The following is a 22,680-nucleotide window of genomic DNA, read 5'->3' on the forward strand; positions in this document are numbered from 1 at the left end:
CACCTTTGCGATTCAAACCACAAGAACACAAACACTCACTAGGTACCTACTATGCACACTCTAAGGCACACTTCCGGGAGCAGACACGAGGCAGTTATGTGTCTCATGGTCAAGAGGGAGGGACGGAGGAGGAAGTAATGACCCTTAATACAAATACAGGCTATAAACCTGCGGTAGGACCACAAAGGAGGTGGGCTTAATCATGCCTGGGCCAAGTCCTTTTAAGGACAATTATAGAGGTGGCAACTCAGGAAGGCCTCGAAGGATGTGTGGTAGACAAAGGGGAGGAGGGCAACCCAAGCAGAAGGAACTTCACAAGACAAATCTCAGAGGCTGGCAAGTCCATGGTTTATCCAGCAGAAGGGCCAGGCGTTTGCTGTTGTTACCAGAGAGAATGGGCAGACTGAGCGGTATAATGGAGTTGGGGAGACACAGGTGATGAAGCTGAAAAGGAGGTGGGTTTCACATTAAAAACAGCAATACAGAAGTTTGTACCACAAAAGTCAATCAGACCTGCTGGTAAAGGTAGGGGTGCAGACCCACAATTGCACCTGGCTGGAGCACACAACCCCACAACAGAGGCACCCTAAGGTGGTGAGAGACACAGAGTCAAAATCCACTGCCGTGCCAGAGGAGAGGGGCAGGGGAGTTTTGGAACGACGAGACCAGGCGTAGTTTAGAAGGCTAACCTGTGAGCCCAGGTCGGGGAGGCTTGGGGAGGGACAAGCTTGGGAGCAGGAGGCTATAGCATGTGACTGGGGCTGGAGGGGCCCAGGATGTGCAGAGGGAGGGACACGGAGAGGACGGGACGGCTTAGCCTTGGAGCAACGTCAAGTACAGAACTGGACGGGGAAGGGTATGTGAGAGAGAAGGGGATTCCAGGTAGGACGGTGGTGGTGTTGACCATAACAGGGTAGGTCGTGTGTGTCCAGAACACAGGAGAGAGGTCAGGGCTAGGATGCAGATTTGCAACTGATAATTAGAGTAAAATCAGCCGCCACAGGAGAAGGGAAAGTCACTGTGGGTAGAATTCAACAGGCCCCTAAATATTCAGTGTGGGCTGAGCTGTCCTAGGCTCTGATCTAGGAGCTGAGGACAGAGTGGTGGGGAAAAGAACCCTGGGAAGTGTCCATTCTGGTGACGAGCAGACACACAAACAGTGTTAACCCTACAGAGACAATAAAGCAGGAGCAGGGCCTCGGGGAGCGTGTCAGGAGATGCGGGCCATTTTGTACCAGTGGTCAGGGAAGGCCTCGCTGAGAAGATGACATTCGAGCAGAGACTGGAAGTAAGGGAAGCGCAGACCTAGCAGATGATCGAGGGAAGAGCATCCCAGGAGGAAGGACCCCCCAGTGGCAAAGGCCCATGCTTAGGATGATGGAGAAACAGCAAGGGGTCCAGCAAGCTAGAAGGGCACGTGCAGCAGGGAGAGTGACAGAGAGACAGCAGGAGAAAGGTGTACCAGGCGGGGCCAGGAAATGCTGCAGAGTCTCAAGGGCCATGATAAGCACTCTGGCTTTTGCTCGGAGAGGACCTGGGAGCAGAGAAGTGACACGTTTTAACTGTGGTATTTAAAGGGACCGCTTTGGCTGCTGTGATGGGAATGAACTGTATGGGGCAAGAGCAGAAGCAGGGAGAGCAGTTAGGATGCTCTTGCCTTCATCCAGGTCACAGATGTGGTGTGGTCCAGGGTCTGGGATGCGGGTGGTGAGAATACATTGGATTCTAGATGCATTTGAGGGTAGAATCAATAGCATTTGTTGTTAACGGATGTAGCAGGAGGAAGAAGGGTGGGGAAGGGGATGGAAAAGGGGCGGAGGTAAGGAGGAAGAGCAGGAGAATCACAGATGACTCCAAGATCTGGAGGGGGGCGACGAACAACTGGAAGGATGGAGTTGCTGTTAACTGCTCTGGTCTGAGATGACACAGACGAAGGAGACAAGATGGGGAGGGCAGCCGAGGAAGCGGTTTGGCACGTGTTGAGTAAGGATGTGTATTAGACATCCACATGGAAACGGAGAGGAGGAGTTGGATGCATGAGTGTAAGGTTTTGGGAATCACCAGCGCACAGATGGAGCTGAAAGCCTTGTGACTGGATGAGATCACTGGTGTGGATGGGAACAAGAGAAGAGGCCTGAGCACTGAGCCCATGTATAAAACTTAGAGGAGAGGGGGGTCACCATGCGATGAAAACAAAGCAGTCAGAGGCACACAACCAAGAGTGGCCTCCAAGAATCAAGACAGGTCCGAGTTTTACATACTCAGAAAAGGGGAGGAAAACTCTTCATCCTATACCCCCAGCCAAAATTATCCCCCAAATGTTTGAATCCTTAGCCATAAAGTCTAATTAAAAAACAAAAAAACACGGGCTTCCCTGGTGGCGCAGTGGTTGAGAATCCGCCTGCCAATGCAGGGGACGCGGGTTCGAGCCCTGGTCCGGGAGGATCCCACATGCCGCGGAGCAACTGGGCCCGTGAGCCACAACTACTGAGCCTGCGCGTCTGGAGCCTGTGCTCCGCAACAAGAGAGGCCGCGACAGTGAGAGGCCCGCGCACCGCGATGAAGAGTGGCCCCCGCTCGCCGCAACTAGAGAAAGCCCTCGCACAGAAACGAAGACCCAACACAGCCAAAAATAAATAAATAAATAAATAAATGTATTTAAAAAAACAAAAGAAAACAAATAAAGACTTACTGGAGTTTACTACTGAAACTGCAAATAACTCTACTGGAGGGACTCTCAAATTCATGCATGATGGGAATAAATTAGGATGCTGGCTTCCTAACACTAAATTCAGACAAGTTGCTCTGGGGAACCACTGATGGGCGAATGGGTGGTAATTAGGGAGCACTGAATAATAATTTTAGTCGTTAGCATTTACTGTACACGTAGTCTATGCTAGGACACTCGTTGGTGTTTTACATTCATAGCACTCATGTAGCCCTCAGAATAGCCTATGATTATTTATCCCCATTTCACAAACCATGCAAGTGAGGCCTAGTGAGGCTAGATCATTTGTTCATCATCACAGAGAGTAGGCTGGAAGGTAGGACAGGCCAAGAGGTAGGTGCCAAAGACTTTCAAGTAGCAGGAGACCTTTGGATGGTGTGGTTCTCGAGACTGATGTCATCGGCGGCAGACATCAGCTACCTGAGGTGAAGGCTGCCCTTGGAGGGCTCTCCTGAGAGCCTTACCACCCTTGCTACAATCTTGTTTGTCTGGGGGGAAAAAAGATACAAGGGAACCTCTAGAAGACAATGTGTTCACAACCCTGAGGGAAAGAGGGGCATGCTGCATCTCCAGGGAAGTGGAGCAAGTTCAATAGTAGCGATGAGATGACTGATCAGGCAAAATGAATTCGTATGTGCAATGCTGGAACTAAATATCATTTCTAAATTAATACAGCCACTTCTGTTGAAGATTTGGACGTGGTGGCAGTAACATGTTTCATTTGATTACTAGCTTTCAGAGAACAAAAATGTGCAAACACACAGTAGAAAAGCTACAGTCTGTCTTCGTTGGAGTTACCATGGTCTTAACTTAAAAGATATTAGATATTCTTTAAAAGTTGTGTTAAGCTACAAAGATATATTTACAACACAGGGAATAGAGTCAATATTTTATAGTAACTACAAATGGAGTATAACCTTTAAAAATTATGAATCACTATATTGTACACTGTGTAACTTACATAATACTGTATATCAACTATGCTTCCAAAAAAAAAAAGATACCAGATATTCTTTAAAAGTTGTGTTGCTATATAGTATTAGTATCTTAGGCCATTCTTAAAAATGTTGTGCCTGTAAGGAGACTAATCTTTGACCTGTTTATAAACACACTCCCTTGATACTGTTTCCAGCAGCCCACCGGTAGCCAATGGTCCAGAGGTCCAGATTTAACGCCTTGAAAACAGATACCAGGTAACAGCAATTACAACACACCTTTGAAAACAAAGACACACATGATTTCATTCTGCTACAATGTGCCAAAACCATTCTTGTTTTGACAGTAAAACGCTCTCTCAGCATCTCATAACGAAAGTGAAAATATTAGAAAAAAAAAAAAACAAAAACGAGACTCACTGTATCTTCCCCACCCCCCAACTTCTCTGTGTCCCCGGAAAAGACAATGACTCCAAGTGTCAATTCTTGTAGATTGGTGCTAATTCCAACAGGAAGAAAGGAATGAGCTTGTCTCCCTAAGAAAAGATGAATATCACTTTTTAAAAATCTTGCAGGTATTTTACGCAAGGCTTTTAAAAACCAGACTGGCGTCTACTGAGTAAATTTCACAGAAAACTGACACATCCATGCCTCCCTAACACTTAACCATACAGATACAGTGTCATCAAAACTTCCATAAGCTCTTGGGACAACCTTGAAGTGCCATCCTTGGGCACCGGCTGGGTGACAGATACTACGAAGGGACTTTGCAATTCATCCATTTATTCATTTGTCAAAAATTTCTTGCGCTCCTACTAGGTGCCAGGCACAAAGTTCCTGCTCACTGGCCCGTGACAGAGAGGGTAATGTTGAGGGATTGAGACAGAAGAAAAAATAAACAGTTTTCTACACAACACAACTCGGTAGCATTATAAACTTTATGAAGAAAAACAGGGAGGACATGAGTGATGGGAGGGAGGAGGGGTGCTAATTTAGACGCGGCAGTCATGTAGGCATTTCTGAGAAGGTACCTGAGCTGTTCCCTGAGAAAGCTATAATTGTGCCCACTTGACCAACAAGGTGAGGCAAGGCTCACCACTGAATCCCCAGCGCCTAGCAGGCGTGTGGGTCCACAGTAAGTGCTCAAGAAATAGCTGCCCAGTGGATGAGAAAGAATTCAAAGGCAGCATCGGTGGGCGGGGGTAGGCGCCCGCTGTGCCATAGTAATACCACCTCCGCACACTTCCCAGGGGACTGGTCGACTTTCCCGAGCGCTGTCACAGCGAGGGTCGTGTCCCGAGTTCCCCCAGAGCCCCGTGGGGGGGGGGGGTGACCAGGACAGCATCACTCGCCCCACTTTACAGCGAGGACCGATCACCCCCGCCAGGCCCGGCATCTCCCACTGCCCAGCCAGGATACCCGCCCGCCGGCGTTTCTTCTTCGGAAGGAAAGAAAGAGGAAAAGTGCTGCCGAAACTTTGGGGACTGCGTGTTTTCTCTCCCGGCCGTGAGGCGAGGCCGCCCGACAGCCGCTCGCGCCGGCCCGAAACCCTCGGCTTCCGAGCCGGCTCTGCGCGAGCTCGCGCGGTGGGGCCGGCGCCCGGGGCCCGGGGCTGGGGGCCGGGCCGCCCGAGCGCACCCGGCCCGGGGCGGGGGAGGCGGACCCCGAGACAAAGCGGTGGCGCAGGCCCGGCGGGCGCACGGCGGCGGTGGCGGCGGCGAGCCCCGCGCTCCCCTCACCTGTCGAGCCAGAAGGTCCAGGGCGAGTGCAGCGGGATCCCGCCCGGCTCGGGCCGCAGCTCCGAGAGCTGCTGCAGGCCCAGCGGCGGCGCGGTGGTGGTGGCGGCGGCGGCGGCGGCGGCGGCGCGGGGCCCCGGCGGTGCCCGGGCCCCGGCGGGGGGCGCGGCGGCCGGGGGCAACGCCATTTTCTCCGCCCCGCCTGCGAGGCCGGCGGACGCGCGGGGCGAGCAGCGGCTGAGTCACCCAGGCCCCCGCCCGCCCCGCCGCGGCCGCCCCGCCCCGCGCGCGCCCCGCCCCGGCCCGGCCCTTCGCCCGCCCGGCCTGGGAGCCGCGCCGCCGGGCCGCCCGGGCCCGGCCCGCCTGGGGCAGCCGAACAAAAGCACGGCCCACGCGAGTGGGGGACCGATTCGGCGCAGGCACCGACCCAGCGTGCGGGGACTGACGGACTCGCGGGTCAGGGGGAGGGCAGAGCAGCGGCGGGGACGGATTCCAGGCTACAGGGGTGGGGGGAACAGAGGAAGGGTCAAGCGGTGGGTTCTGCAGCCAGACAGGAGGTGAGCAAGATGTATGGGTGGCTACAGAAAGATGGAGGGATGGATGGATGGATGGTCCAGTGGATGGAGTCTCAGACCCACGTGGTGGGAGGGGAGGAGGGGTGGACAGACATACCAGCAGTCTGATGGATGGGTGGGAAAGCTGGCAGATGGTTGGAGGAGGGGTGGAGGGATGGAAGGGCAGATGGAAGCACAGTTGGATGTGAGAGACAGATGCCCAGGGAACCGCTGGCCAAATGAATAGAGACTGCAGTGCCCAAGAGTGCAGAAAGAAAGGGTCAGACAGACAACCAGGACCACTGACCGGGGCATGAAGTTGTTACAGGTCAGTTTTGCATGTTTCCTAACTCAGCTGATTTGAAGGAGCCACCAGGTGCCCAGAGTGTGACCGCCTTTAAATGAGGGTGCTCAAAATCAGCCCAAGGTCTCCACACTTGCCCCAAAGCACCCACAAGGAAGGAGGAGGAAACTGGGCATCAGGACCCCAGCCCTCCGCTCTCTGCACCTTTGAATACACAGGAAGCCCCTAGGGCCATTAAGATTCCTGAGCCTCCTAGCACCGCCCCTTGGCAAGTGTCTATCATTCTCTCTTTCAAAAGAAAAGGAGACGCATGAGGGCATGTGAACACACATGTCATAACTGGCATGGACATGGACACCCTCCTTAAACTTGAATTTCTGGATAGTGCCTCTCTGGTCTTTGCCAGCTGTGGATGTAGAGTTCTGTCTCCTCAAAGATTTTCTCCGTGGCCTAGCATACATTCCGCTCTTAGCCTGAGCATCTCTGGGATGGACTAGAAGAGGAGCTACAAAACTAGATGGGTTTGGGGGTTTCACAGGCATGGTAAACACCTGTTATGAATCCCAGGGTAGGTGCCTTCCCTAAAAGGTATTCAAGTTCAGATAAAATGACCACAATGAAAACACAACCGCTGCTTTGCTATCCCTGCTTCGAACATAATTTTTATACAACGTATGATGCTGGAAGCAGTGACATATTTAAAAGCCCTTCCACCTCTGAGGTACAAGGGGCGCTTTCGGTTAGATGCATTTTGGGGGTTGGTTAATTTCTCCTTTTATTTTTTCCAGAAAATGCATATATGGCAGTGTTCAAGCTATTCTGAGCACTTTATCCTTATTAACTCATTTAATCCTCACAAAATCCAATGAGGAAGATACTGTTATTAGCACATTTAATAGATGAGAAGTGGAGAAGTTAAATTAACCCCAAGGTCACCCAGTTAGTGAGAGAGCCAGGATCTGAACATACGTATTCAGGCTCCAGAGTCTAGGCTTCTAACTGCCAGTCTCTACTGCCTCTCTAACTGGAAAACTAACAGGTCCACATAGTAAAAATAAAGAAATAGTAGGTCCACATAGTAAAAATAAGAAAATGAATAGTAAGTCTCCTTCCCTCCCAAGGCTATCAATCTTCTTGCCCAGAGGAAACCACTGGGCAAGAAGAAAGAAACAGTTTCCTTCCAGAAAAGTGCAAGTATGCCTGTAAAGGCATATATCTACATATATAAATTGTATACCTACCTATATCTTTTATAAGGAAATAGAAGCATTTTATACCATTGCTGCACCTCCTTATCTTAATTGACATTATATATTTGAAGACTTTCATATCAAAACATATAAATCTACTTCATTTTAAGGACTGCAAAGTAATCCATTCTAAAGAAGTAATGTAATTTAATTCAATAGCCCTCAAGATTTATTTGGTTTGCAGTCATTTTCTTTGATAAATAATGCTACCATAAGCATTTTTATATTTAATGTCTTTCCTCATCTGCACAAGTTTATTTCAGAATAAGTTTGGAGAAGAAGAATTTTTGCCTGTGTCTAAAATTGCTAAATTACATTGCTAAATTACCATGCAAATGGTTACATACATTTATATATAATTGATTTATAAATAATGGCTGATTCTGAAATTTTATATTTACTTAGTGACATCTTTAATCTTTATATAAAATTCTAAGGCATTGGTAGAAAGGGAGTTTTTGCTTTCTATTGATTAGAACTAGTCAAACTGTCAAGTTTAGCTTCTTATGTTCTGTGATAATACTCTCAGCAAGAAAGGGATATTTTAAAAGTTTTATCTGCAGTTTCTAAAAGAGAGTATGCACCACATGATAAATTACTTTCAGCATTTAGAACTAGGAACAGTCTGGCAATTTGTCTTTATTGAATATCAATTATGTACCTCCCTCTCTTTTTGCTTTGGCTTCCAGGATGCTCGAAATTACATCTGCTGTTCAATCACAACATCAATATTAACCAATGAAGAAGCATCACTATTTTTATGTTAATATATTCCTATTTTTATGTTAATGATCCAATTGCACGTGTGCATCTTATACCGTGAACCCCTCAAATCTATTTTGGAAGCAGGTAATATACAAAAAATATAAAATTTAAATCACCTTAAGATTAATAAAAGAATTCAGGCAACATGACTAAGGTGAGAAGCAAGGAGGGAACAATGGGCATGACTTTCGTTCCCTTCCCGTTTGAAATGTGTAAGAGACTTAACTCTTGTTATCACTCTTCAGAATCATCCTTAGAAGATAATAAATGAGGAAAATTCCCCTCATCTTTCCCACTTTGCAACTGGGCAGCAGGAATTCCAATAATTTCGGGGTAGAAAGGGAACTTGGAGATTACCTACGCACACCCATCATATTACAAAAGGAGAAACTGAGGCCCAGAGAGGTGAGGTGACTTACCCGAGGCCACAGCTCTAGGAAATAACACAGGCAGGACTAGAACGTGGGTAGCTTGAGATCCAGGCCAATGTGCTCTCCCACTGCATAACACGCAACTCAGACAGCTTGGGGCGGCAGGAGGGAGGAAGAGAAGGTGACCCCACAGCCCCTAGCAATGAAAGCAACAAAAAAGACTTGAGGCACTCATAAATAATTAAGCAATTAGCTGCAGCAGCTACTCCCCTCCCTTCCAGCATCCAGTCACCAAGGCAACTTGGGCAGGGTGCCTGCTGGTTGCCTAGTAACCACACTGTTACTCCCCTAACATGCTCCCTAGACATCAAAAAGGATTTGAGAGCCGGGAAGAGCCTTAGACAGGGACCACTACTCCAACACCTTCATTTTCCAAATGGGTAAATGGAGGCCCAGAGAAGCCGAGTAACCTGCCCAAGGTCACACAGCTACTCAGAGGCACAGCCAGTCTCCATTTCTAGTTGCTTTCCATTGCACTACGGCTGCCTCAGGGACACTGCAGATGGAGGAGAGGAGATCTCTCCACAGTTCCTAGAAGAACAAGAAAGTAAGATGGAGAGAGCAAGCAAGAAAGAGACAGAGACCTTCAGCTTTCATATGCAATTAACAGGAGCTGGTAATCCCATCGGCCCGACTTTCATCATCACCATGGCAACATGGGTGAGGTGGGTACTGGTTGCCTAGTAACAAGTGGTCCTCTGTCTTCCACTCACATCCGGCTCCCTGGGAGTCACAGGAACAGTAGAATGTTGGAGCTGGAAGGGAAGGCAGGGATCCGAACTCAGTCTCCTCCTTTGACTGAGGTTCGGGGACACTGTACAAGGTGACACAGCCACAGAGCTAGCTAGTGACAGGGACTCGTTGGTCAGCCAGTCTTTCCTGAATTCACTCCATTTATTGCTGTCACAGCACTGTGGAAAGGGAAGCTTCACTCAGTAAAGACAAAACGTGGCAGGGGAATGGCACGTGGTCCCCAGGAGGTATTTCTACCGCTTGTCTAAACGGTGGCAATTCTGCACACGAGGCCTGGCACACAAGGGGCACTCCGCACAGTATGAAACACAGGGTCTCTAAAGTCAGAACACCTGAGTCAAAAGCCACTTCTCCCCAAACCTGGAAAGCTTCTTATCCCTCTGCACCTCTGTCTCCACATCTAAGAAATGGGCATCCTGATAGTCCCTACCTCTCGAGATGTCATTAGGATTAAATGAGAAAACGTACACATCAAGTGCCTGGTATACAGTAAAGATGTAGTAAATGTTAAGTAGTCATTTATTCCACTTTCAGTAAATATTTGTTGCATGTCTGCTATGTAAATGCCACTGTTCTAGGCTCTTGAGATTCATTAGCGAGCAATACAGACAAAAGAAATCCCTATTTCAGGAAGCACACTCTCCAGTGGAATGAATATTTGATACACACACACACACACACACACACACACACACACACACACACACACAAAATACATATATCTATTTAAGTGTTTGTTGAATGGGTGGAGAAACTCATTGGCAATATGCTATGTTTATGTTCCTGGGCTCCTTCTCTAAGACTGAGAAGTTTCCTGTTTACAGGGTGTGATGCTATAAATATGCAGGCCTGTCTTGTATGTGGAAACTCCCGTCATTTTCCTTTCTTTTAAAAGCTCGGAGGAAAAAGGAAGGCAGTGGCCACTAGATGGCAGACCTGTCTCCCCAGATACTGGGCCTGGAGGCACGGGCCAGGGGCACAGACCCCGACAGACATTTCCAGCAAAGGCAAGGGCTGCAGTTGGTCCGTCCCAGGGCAAGGCTAGGAGGGGTGGGGGAGACTAGAAATGCCTCTGGGACACTGGGGGTGTAAGGGGAGACTGCAGTGTGGTGTAAGAGTGATTGCTTTAGTGAGACTGAATCCTGCCTTAACCAAGACCTTGCCCCAGGTAAGCTGTGTGACCCGGGGAAGTTTTATTCACCTTGCTGAGCTCCAGATTTCTCCTGTGGAACAAAAATAACAAGAGCTCCCTCTTGTTGCTGCTTTGAGGCATGCATGAGAAAACATGTCTAAGGCACCTTGCAAGCTGCACATCGAAAAAGCTCAAGCAATGTTACAGAATCTAAAAGACCCCTGAAGGTCTGGTTCAGGGTTGCAAGTGGAAGAGAGAGGGGTAAGGGAAAGAGCACTTATTAAAGCCCTTGCGATGAGGAGATGGCGGTCCTCCCTGTCACTGGGCTTGGAAATTGTGGCATTGAGGTTCGATCGTCCCACCTTCCACCTTCCTGTCCACCCATCAGCCCCAGAGTCCTTGCCCTGTTCTTCCTGCCCTTGCACTGGTCTTCCTCTTTACTCCCAGGGGTAGCACCCACTCCCGGACCTCACCTGCTGAGGTCCAGCCAAGCACACTAGTCTCCCTGCTTCCGGCACCAGGGCCCCTCCAACCCGCTGTGGGACAGCAGCCTGAGCAATTGTCCCCAAACACCCATTTGCCCATGTCTCAAGGGCTCCACTGGCTTCTTACAGCTCTTGGGAGAGAGCTCAGACTCTTTCCGGTGGCCACCAGGGCTCAGCATCTTCTGGATCCTTCCAAGTCCGTGGCAGCGTCGAGGCATCGGCCCCTGTTGGTTCCTCTCCCGAACCTCCAGCCCCTCTGTTCTGCACAGCTGCCCCTTCTCCCATGCAGGCCTCCTGGGCAGCCTCCCGCTCTACAGCAAGTCGCCTCCACCCCTGATCACTTCCTTCCCAGCACGTGTCCCAGCCGCACTGACCTAGCGCATCCCACACCAGAACATCCGGTCCCAGAGGGCCAGGCCCCTGTTCTGCTCTGCTGTGCCCACGGCCGGCCATGTGTATGACACATCACCAGGATCTGTTCAGTAAATGAATTGGGTACGCAACAGCTACTGATTGAAGGGAACAGTCTGTGCATTCATCTCCCAGTTTCTAGACTTTCTCCCGGGTCAGTGTATCCTTTGTGGGGATGGCACGTTAGTCTTCCTAAAAAGCAACTCCTACTGTTGGGCATTTAAATTGTTACCAAGGTCTGTCTCCACTATGTGCCCTCCCCTCCCTGCAATAAGTATACTCTGCAAACCACTGACTCCTTATCAAAGAGTAGTTACTAATGCTCCCCCAGGCCAATCAATCAACCAGAGAGCTGAGGATGACTCAGATAAGAAACTGGACCTGAAGAGGAAGGCCAGCGGGCTTCCACATGGTCTTCGGAAGTTTTTAAAGGAGAGGAAAAGATGGACAGTAGAGAGGCAAGGTGAGCTGCCCACACTTAACAGCTGGGTGATTTTGGAAAACTGAGTCAAGCCCTTTGCATCTCCCTTTTTCTCATTAGAACAGTGAGTGCCCCGCTAGTCCCTGCCTCACAGAGCTGTCTGGAGGCGAGGCTCTGCGGGAGCCCTTAAAATGCCCCCCGAGTGCCGGGCGCTGTTTCCTGATGACCGCTCCTGGCGGGGAGAGCCGCACACCTCCTGTGCTGGTTTGAACACGGGTGTGCTCCTTTGCACTCTGGAGATTTAGAGAAGAATGTGTAGAGCAACTGACTGTCCTGGTTTGCCTGAGACGGTCAGGACTGGGGCACGGAAAGTCCTGGAAAACTCCTCCTCGGTCCTCGGCGAACCGGGGCGGTTGGTCGTGCTAGGAGCACGTCCCCGGAGCACGGGCTGTTGCACGTGGCTTGCCACGTCCATCATGGAGGCCTCCAGTCCCCACAGCGGCTGAAAACTGCTGGTATGGTGGGAGTGTATTGCTGGTAGAGTGACCAGCAACCAGCCGGTCACTTCTTCACGGCTAAGAAGCTCACTGCTTTACGGATACGATTTCGTTTTGCGCTGTCAGTTAGGGCTCAGATATCACTAAGGGGAGCATTCTGCAAGCCAGTATTCTGAGGAAGGGCCTCGTGCTTTCCCCAGCTTTATGTTTGAGCTTAAATAATCACATCATTCTATGGCTTAAGAAATCCTGATATAGAGCATACCAACTTCCTCGGCAGACTGTTAGGAGGTGATGAACCATGTTACGAAATGACCACCTGTACCTTATTTTCCACATCAGCCCAAGTTCCTTGAGGGTGGGAAGCCTACTTTTGTGGTCTCCACAGGACAGATGGCTCGTGCAGCGGATACTCAATAAATATTGGGATGACGAATCCCTGTGTGATTAAAACATTCATGAAATGTTTTGTAAGTCATTTACTTCTTAAGAGCTGAGTAGTCTAAAATTTGAAAGGCTATTATCAACTGATGGGCGATTAGAAAAGGAAAATAAGCAATTTTTGAAATGAAACCACATTACTTGTTTTCTAAAAAAAAAAACCTGTAATTGTATAAAACTCTTAGAATAACTACCGTGTGCAAAGTGCTAAATTAGGAATCACGAAGATGCTTTCAAACAGCATTTTAGGCCAATGAAACCTTGCAGTCACTTAATCTCTTACCGTCAGCAGGAACTGCATGCTCCCAATAAAGAAAGATATTGTCAGTTTTTTACTTCTTTCCTGTTGATTTTCATTTGTTACATATTCTGTAGATAATGTTAATTTGCACGTTATGGTATTTCTTTAAAAGTTTCTTGGTTTTTATGGTAAGATGGTGCCTTTTTCTGGGAAGCGAAGGATATGCACATATTACTTACACAAAGTGTGTTACAAAATGTGGTCCCTAGTGGGAGTTATGAGCAACATGGTAGCCCACAGATCACCTTGCACGTGTGTCTTATGTCATAAATATTTACTATGTTGACAATGATCTTGGAGATAATTAAGAATCATTTTTGTCCTTTCAAAACCTTCTAGATCCCTCAGAACTAAACTCTGAATTATCCTAACTTTGAGTTGATTCTCTATCATTCCTAAAATACCCAAGGGTCATCTTTTATATTGTATGAAACATAATCTTGTCAATAAAATACAGTGTCATTTCTTTCATATGTGGCAAAAGCATAGTCAATGATGCAAATAATCTCCTATCTTTCATTCTGAGGGAAAACCATTAATAAGACCATACTCTTTGCAAGAATCGAAATTTAGCAGTAAGAGGGCACAAACCATCCATAAAGGCAAGACATACATTAGCAGTAAGGAAACAAGCCTAATGATTATAATGTCCAGATGGAAATGAATAACTGAATCATTCTCTGTCAAATCAAATAGCATCTTAATAAGTTGTTGCATCATCTCTGTTGATTTAATTTAACTGGAAGAGAGGAGAAAATGATTATGACCTGCAAAAATATCTTCATTTCCCATGCTCATTAACATTTGCCCTGTGAATCCCCTTCCTTTTATTCTGAAGGTGAAGTTACCTCCAAAATGGTCTTTAGGTTTCTTTCCCTCAGAAGCAGCCCATATCAAAAAAAAAAAAATAAGCCCCAAACTGGAATGAAATTATTGGAATTTTAAAAAATGGAACCCCAGTGCTTGGTCAAATCTTTTATCAAAGAAAGAATTCAAACACTTCTTCTGCAGGCAAGCTGGTAAGTACATGTTGTCATGGAAACAGGATGTATTCAAATTATACTAGGAATGACGTTCTTCATCTAACTAGGTGTTCATCTCCTCTAAATGGGGAGAAATTGTTGTAGCTGAAATCCATTATATTTCTTTCAAATCTGCATTAAAAACAATCATTCCCTTTATTTTATATAGAACTACAAAGACACAGAGCCTCACTCTCATAAAAGGGAGAATTAAAATTACTTTCAAAAGAACTGGGGCATAAATAAAAGGCATAAAATGAAAATGAATCCCATGATATAAATCTATTGACGCACAGTGAAGGGGTGAAGGATGGAAATCAGACAATATAATACCACCTTCATTAACAATAGGACATATTTTTCTTCTATAGCATTAGTGACTATTTTTTACAGAATGATCTAGGCCAGTTCTCTGGAAGTTGGGGTGATTTGTTAACAGGTGTACTGTCACTGCTGCTGATTACAGCACAGGCCCTTGTTGACACGCATGTAAGAAAGACACAGAAGAAAGGCAAGGCTGTGATGAGCAGTCATTTCCCACTACTTAGTAAGGCAATCATCAAGAAACACATGGTACAAGCTAATTTTCTGGGGAAAGATTCACAGCATGGAAGGCCCATGAAGTCACAGTACATCCAAGAGGTAGCTGAAAATTCTTTTTGGATCAAGATGTTCCTTTGGGAACATCTTGTAATTTTTTTCAGGTGAAGATAATTTCTCTACCTCCTTCCAAAAGATGAAAAAAAAGATTTTTCATGTTTTGCAGCCTAGAATGCTGAGGTCTCAACAAAGCCTTTGTCCAAGCACTTAAGACGATGATCATTCAAATTAAAATGCCAACAGTTCCAAAATATACAAAGAACTCTTAAAACTCAACAATAAGAGAATGAACAACCTGATTTAAAAATGGGCAAAGACCTGAACAGACAACTCACCAAAGAAAATATACAGATGGCAAATAAGCGTATGAAAATATGCTCAACATCACGTGTCATGAGGGAATTACGAATCAAAACAACAACAAGATACGAGTACACACTGATTAGAATGGCCAAAATCCAAAACACTGACAACACCAAATGCTGATGAAGATGTGGAGCAACAGGAACTCTCATTCATTGCTGCTGGGAATGCAAATGGTACAGCCATTTTGGAAGACAGTGGCGATTTCTTACAAAACTAAACGTACTCTTACCATACGATCCAGCAATCATATTATATGATATTTAGCCAAAGTATTGTAGTTGAAAATATGTTCACACAAAAATCTGCAGATAAATGTTTATAGCAACTTGATTCATAATTGCCAAAACCTGGAAGCACCCAAGATGTCCTTCAGCAGGTGAATGGATAAATAAACTGTGGTACATCCATTAACTGGAATATTATTCAAGGATAAAAAGAAATGAACTATCAAGCCATGAAAAGACATGAGGAAGCTTAAGTGCATATTACTAAGTGACAGAAGTCAATCTGAAAAGGCTACGTCCTATATGATTCCGACTATATGACACTCTGGAAAAGGGAAAAACGTGGAGACGGTAAAAGGATCAGTATTTGCCAGGAGTTAGCGGGGAGGGAGGGAGGAATAGACAAAGAAAAGAGGAATTTTAGGGCAGTGAAACTACTCTGTACGGTACTCTAATGGTAGATACATGTCATTATACATTTGTCCAAACCCAATGAATGTACAGCACCAAGACTGAATCCTAATGTAAACTACAGACTTTGGATGACAATGATGTGTCAATGTAGGTTCATGGATTGTAACAAATGGACCTCTCTGGGTGGGATTTTGACAGTGGGGGAGGAAGTGCATATGTAGGGGTAATAAGAGTAATGGAAGTCTCTGTACTTTCTTCTCAATTTTACTGTCAACCTAAAGCTGCACTAAAAAATACAGACTACTTAAAAAAAAATACCAACAGCAATAATAGCTACAATTTCATGACTGCTTAACTATGTTCCACATTTACTTATCTCAGCTATTCCACATATCAACCCGATGAGGTAGATACAATTATCATCCCCGTTTTACACACTGGAGGCTCAAAATGGTTAAAGAACATTCCCACAATTACACAGCAAGACATACAGAGTTGAAACCCAAGTCAGTCTGGTTCCAAGCCTGTGCTCCTAACATGTACAAACTCTTCACTTGAGGACAAGTTTCACCTCCCTGAAGACGTCTCTCTGTCATATGAAAAATGAGCTCGGCCTTTGACTTAGGGAAGGATTCGAATTATGCTCCCAAATGCTAAAAACAGAACACTGTGGAAAAAGTGTACAAAGACTATATATGCTTATTAAATAAACAATATGGGACTAGTAAACATCAGAGTTCAACTACAAATTAACAGCTGTTTTAGCATTTGCTGTAAGTCTGGTTGAACCATCTGCTTCTAGAGAGGGACTGTTTACGAGATATAAACCAACAGATCCAAGAATCTCAATGAACTTCAAACACCAAAAACATGAAGAAAATCACACCAAAGCAGAGCATAATCAAATTGTTCAATACCAGGAAAAAGATACGCTATGAACAGAGAAAAAAAAATAAGGATTAGAGAAGATTTTTCACGGGAAATAATACAAGCAAGAGGATAATGGAGCAATCTCTTCAAAGTGCTGAAATTAAAAAATGCCATCTTAGAATTCTATGTCCAGTAACACATCTTTTCAGAGACAATGGAGAAGAAATATGCTTCCAGCAAAATGGAGTAGAAATGCTTTTCTCAGTTTTTCTCACGGAGTACAGTGAAAAATCCTAAACATTATATATGAAACAAACAGAAGGTTTAAAGAAGGTGGCACACCAGCTAGGCACCTTGGGACCCAAGGAATGACATGATGGCGAGTTCCCTGGGATTTTTTTTCTTCTTCTTTTTTTTTTTTTTTTTTTTTTTTTTGCCACGTACATCCCAGATTTGGAGCTGGAAAAGCTGACAACCTGGAAATGACAATGGGTACAGACAAGAAAAGCCCCAACAAAAGCCTTTCTCCCTAACCAAAGGACACGGAAAGGAGTAGCCAAGCAAGATAAAAACTTTCAGACAAGAACTACTCTACACCAATCAAACACCATGGGAAAGACATTTGCATGACCCTACCTCTACCCAAGCCAGCAAGGCCAAGAGGGGAGCTTAGTCTTCTACCTTTACCAGGCAGAGTGGATCAAATAAACAAACAATGACACAAGCAAAAACCCCGTGATCCTACAATATCCTATATACAAAAAACTCACTTCAAATACAACATGGTTAAATTGAAAGGAAAAGGATGGAAAAAGATATACCATGTAAATATTAATCTAAAAAAAAAAGTAAAAGTGGCTCTCCTAATATGAGATAAAATAGATTTCAGAGCAAAGTTTACTAGAGACAGACGACATTACCTAAGGATGAAAGGATCAACCCACCAGGTGGACGTAATGACTCCAAATATGTGTGCACCAAACAAAAGAGCCTTAAAATACACAAAGCAGACCCTGGAAGAGCAGAAAGGAGAAAGGCAATCCACAATTATAGTTGAAGACTTCAACACTCCACTCTCAGCAATTGATAGAACTATGAGACAGAACATCAGCAAGGGTAAAGAAGAAATGAACAACAAAATCAGTCAACAATATCTAACTGAGATATACCGCACTTTAGCAGAATACACATTTTTTTCAAATGCTCTATAATGTTCACTAATATAGATTACATCCTGGACATAAAACAAACCTTAACAACAACAACAACAAAAAAAAGAGCAGAAAGGCAACAGGACAGAAGCAGGTTAAAAGTAAAAAGGATAGAAAGTCTATTTTTCTTTCTGCAGGTAATACACAAAAACTTTCAATTTAACAAATATTTACTGAGCACCTCCCATGAACCAAGACTATATGAGAAAAACTGTTAAGAAAACAAAAGAACTTCAAGAATTCATTCAAAACCACACACCCATGTACACACGCAAACACAAACATACAAGCAGACATCCTGAAATCCCAGGCATAGACTGTAAGCAAAATTAGACATTACATTGATCCTTAGCTTGATTTTATGAGCATATCCTACCATGAAATAATTTTTTAAATAAAAAAATAAGAGTAGATAAAAGATATACTGTGCCACTTCTAATCAAAAGAAAACTGGAGTGGCTATATTATTATCACACTAATTAAATTTCAGAGCAAAGAATATTACCAGGAATGACAAAGGTCAATGAATAATATAAAGGAGTTACTTCATAGAGAGGACACAGCAATTCTAAACATGTTGCTCCTGACAATAACAGAACTCCAAAATACACGAAGAAAAAACCGTTAGAAGTGCTAAGAGAAATAGGAAAATCCATAATTAGAGTCTGAGATTTCAACACCCCTCTCTCAATAACTGATAGAACAAGTAGACGGAAAATCACTAAGAGTATAAAATATTTCAACAACGTTATCGACTGACCTGGCCGGACATTTATAGAACATTCTATTTAACAACCACACAATACACATTCTTTTCAAGTACACATGGAGCATTTAAGTAAGACAGACCATATTCTGGGCCATAAAAAAACTCGCAATAAATTTAATAGAATTCAAGTCACACGAGTATGTTCTCTGATACAATGGAATTAAATTAAAAATTAATAACAGCAATATCCCTGAGAATCTCTAAATATATATAAGCTAAATAACACACTTCTATATAACCCATGGTTCAAAAAAGCAATCAAAAGGGAAATTAGAAAGTATTTTCAAATGAATAAATATGAAAACACACACATCAAATTTGTGGGAGGCTGCTAAAATAGTACTGAGGGAAAACTTTATAATAAGAATGCTTAGAATAGTGGTCTCAAATCAATGAACTCAGCTTCGTGTTAAGAAACTGGGAAGAGAAAACTGGACTCAAATGAAGTAAAAGAAAGGAAATAATAAAGATCAGAGTAGAAACCAATAAAGTGGAAAACAGAAAAACAACAGAGAAAATTAATGAAACAAAAATATAGTTCTTTGAGATTTTAAAAAACTGACAAACCTCTAGCCAGACTGTTCAGGAAAAAATTGAGAAGAAACAAACTACCAAAATCAGGAATGAGATAGATGGTATCAAGCAGACTCTACAAATAGCAAGGGAATTCTAAAGAAAACAAAGGGCTGATTAATAAGTCTCTGAAAATGAATTAACACTAATGAGATGGAAAAATTCCTTGAAAGACAAACTACCAAAGTTTACTCAAGAAATAGATACTAACCTGAATAGCCATATATCTATAAAAGAAATGTAATATGTAGTTAAATACCTTCCCACAAAGGAAATTCAAGGCTCAAATGGCTTCACTCATGAATTCTACCAAACATTTAAGGAAAAAATAATACCAACTACATAAATTCTTCTTCTACACAAACTACACAAAAAAAAAACTGGAAAGGAGAGAATACTTTCCAACTCATTCTATTCGGCAAGCCCCACTCTGAAACAAAAAACAGAAAAACCAGTACAAGAGGAGAAAATTAGAGACCAGTAACCTTCATGAATATAGATGCAAAAATCTCAAACAAAATTTTAGCAAGTAGAATATAAGAAAACATAAAAAGGATAATACATCATGACTAACTAGAGGTTCTCACAGGAATGCAGATTGGTTTAACATTTGGGAGTCAATTAATGTAATTCATCATTTAACAAACTGAAATAGTAAATCATCTCAAAAGACGCAGAAAAAGCATTTGCCAATCCAACATTCATTCCTGATTTAAAAAAAAAAAAAAACTCTCAGGGAAGTACGGATAGAAGGGAACTTCCTCATCTACAGGCATCTACAAAAACCTACAGCTAATATCATGCTTAATGGTGAAAAACTGAATGCTTTTCCTTTAATATGGGGGAAGAGACTAATGATGACCATTCGCATCACTTCTATTTAACATTGTACTGAGGTTCTAGCCAGTGCAATAAGGCAAGAAAAAGAAATAAAAAGCATTGGAAAAGAAAAAGTAAAACTGTCCTTATTCACAGACAACACAATCATCTATGTACAAAACCTGATGGAATTTACCCCAAAAAGCTACTAGAATTAACAAGTGAGTTTAGCAAAATCTCAGGATACAAGATCAATACAAAACTCAATAACATATTTATATACTAGGACTGAAGAATGAGAAATGGAAGTTTTTTAAAATGCCATTTATAATAGTATCAAAAATATGAAATACTTATGGATAAATGTGATGAAAGATGTGTAAAAACTGTACACTGATAACTACAAAATATTGTTGAAAGAAATTAAAGACCTAAATAAATGGAGAAATATACCTTGATCATGTATAGGAAGATGGAGTATTGTTAAGATTTCAATTCTCCCCAAATTGAATCCCAACAGGCTTTTTTGTAGAATTTGACAAACTGATTCTAAGATCTATATATAAATGCTAATAACTCAGAATAGCCAAAACATTCTGAAAAAGAAGAACAAATTTGGAGAAATAACACTCCCTGATTTTAAAAGCTTATTGAAAAGCCACATTAATCAATACAGTGTAGTATTGCCCTCAAGATAGACGTAGATAAACTGAACAGAATAGCGAGTCCAGAAATAGACACACATATATATGAACAATTGATTTTTGACAAAAATGCAAAGGCAATTGAGTGAACAATAGTAGTTTTTCAACAGAGAGGGATGGAACAATTGGCTATCCATACGCAAAAAAAAAAAAGAACTTCAATCCATACCTCCCGTACCTCATACCATTTATAAGACTTAGCTTAATATGAAACATAAAACTAAACATAAAATTTTAAGAAAATAAAACCTCTAGAAGAAAACGCAGAAGAAAATCTTTGTGACCCTGATTTAGGCAAGGATTTCTTAGATATGACAGCAAAATCAGATTCATAAAATAATTCAAAATGATAAACTGGACTTGGTGAAAATCAAAATCTTGTGCTTGTCAAAAGACACTATTAAAAGAATAAAAAGAGAAGCCACAGACCAAGAGAAAATATCTGTGAATCATATATCTGAAAAAGAACTTGGCTCCAGAATATATTCTTAAAACTTTCAAAAATCAATAATAAAAATATATACAAATGGTATCCTGAAAAAAGGGCAAAAAATTGAACAGATTTATCGGCAAAGAAGATACAGAGATGGCAGATAAGCACAGGAGAAGATGCTCAACATCATTAGCCATTATTTCCAACCTAGGAGAATTCTATTCCCAGCCAAACTATCAATCAAGCATGAAGGTGAAAGAAGTGCATTTTCAGATATGTAAAATCTTACTGAGATATATACACCACATAAAAAGAAATGAAAAAAGAAAGAAAGAGAAGGAAAGAAGAAGAAAAAGATGTGGGCTACAGGAAACAGGAGCTCTGACATAGGAGAGTAGGGAAGAGACAAACATGATGTTGAAGGGAAGAGCCAGGCCAACAGTCGTGCAGACGGCTGTTCAGATCAGATTGAAGAGAATGAAGGTTCCAGGAGAGATGTCTCCAAGGACAAAAATACAACCACTTGATTGGATGATGAGTTTGGCTGTAGTGAGTGAAACTGTATGGTTCTGTCAAAAAGTTTGAGTGGGTTACAGGCACACATCACTTTACGGGGAGGAAAAACCACAATCATTAGCTCTAAGGAAAACAAAAAAGGTGTACAATTCACAAAATGTAGTTATCATGTCTGATTCAGCTGTGAACTATACTACACAGGATGGAATTCTACAATTCCACAGCTCACTGATGCCAAGCTGACTCTAACTAACTTGTATTCATTCGAGTTCTATGCCTGTTAGGAGAGTGGCAGAAGGGTAGCAGCAGGGGAGTGGGGTGGTTCTGAGAAATGTAGCTGTTTACTCATAATGTCTGTGACACTGAAATCAGACCTTCTTAAAATCACATGGAAGTCTAAGGAGAAATGTGCCAAAGTCATACCTTTTATGTGGCTTGTTTCACCATCAAAATCGGTCTGCCTTGCCTCTGAGGTAAGCCCACCTTTTATTTTTGCAGATACTCTCCCTAACAGTGGTAAGAATTCTGGCCAGTGAAAGATTCTATACTTCATCTAAATCAAAACCCAGTGCAAAGCTTGGGGCGGGCGGAGGAAGAATTTATGTGTGTGGATGCGAACGTGTATAGAGGGTGGGTATTTTAAAGAGTTAAACTTTCATTTTTCATTACAAGAAAGTTATTGGATAACTGGTAAAACAGAAAATCAAGAAAGAGTAGGTACATCCCTAAAGGTGTGTCTTATGGGCCTCAGTACCATAGCTTAGACCATTATATAAGGATGTGCTCCAAACATCTGTATCTTAAAAATTATAGTCTCTATAATTCTCTAGAATAGAAAATAACAACAATCAATGCACTATTTGATTTTTGAGTAAATAAGAGAGGAGGGGGAGGAGAGGATTATAGAAGTAGTAGCTCTGATATATACTAATTATATCATGATTCCATACACAGGAAGAGGACATTTAAGCAGCAGGGTTGATCCTATCATCTTTGGCACCCACAGTAGCACCCT

The 22,680-nt window shown here is 43.4% G+C and overlaps 1 protein-coding gene across 2 annotated transcripts in view; it reads right to left on the minus strand.

The window, feature by feature from the left end:
• Positions 1–5,642, minus strand: part of EIF4E3 (eukaryotic translation initiation factor 4E family member 3) — a 44,586-nt gene extending 38,944 nt beyond the window's left edge. The window contains exon 1 of one of the 2 annotated variants that reach the window (XM_082412390.1): positions 5,403–5,642. In XM_082412390.1, the coding sequence (XP_082268516.1) occupies positions 5,403–5,587 (185 nt within the window). In that variant the 5' untranslated portion in view covers positions 5,588–5,642. The remainder of the gene's footprint in view (positions 1–5,402) is intronic. The other variant, XM_082412389.1, reaches the window with a different exon arrangement.
• Between the last annotated feature and the right edge of the window lie 17,038 nt (positions 5,643–22,680).

The sequence above is a fragment of the Balaenoptera physalus genome, assembly GCF_965194825.1.
Source record: "Balaenoptera physalus genome assembly, chromosome: 11".
Lineage (NCBI taxonomy): Eukaryota > Metazoa > Chordata > Mammalia > Artiodactyla > Balaenopteridae > Balaenoptera > Balaenoptera physalus.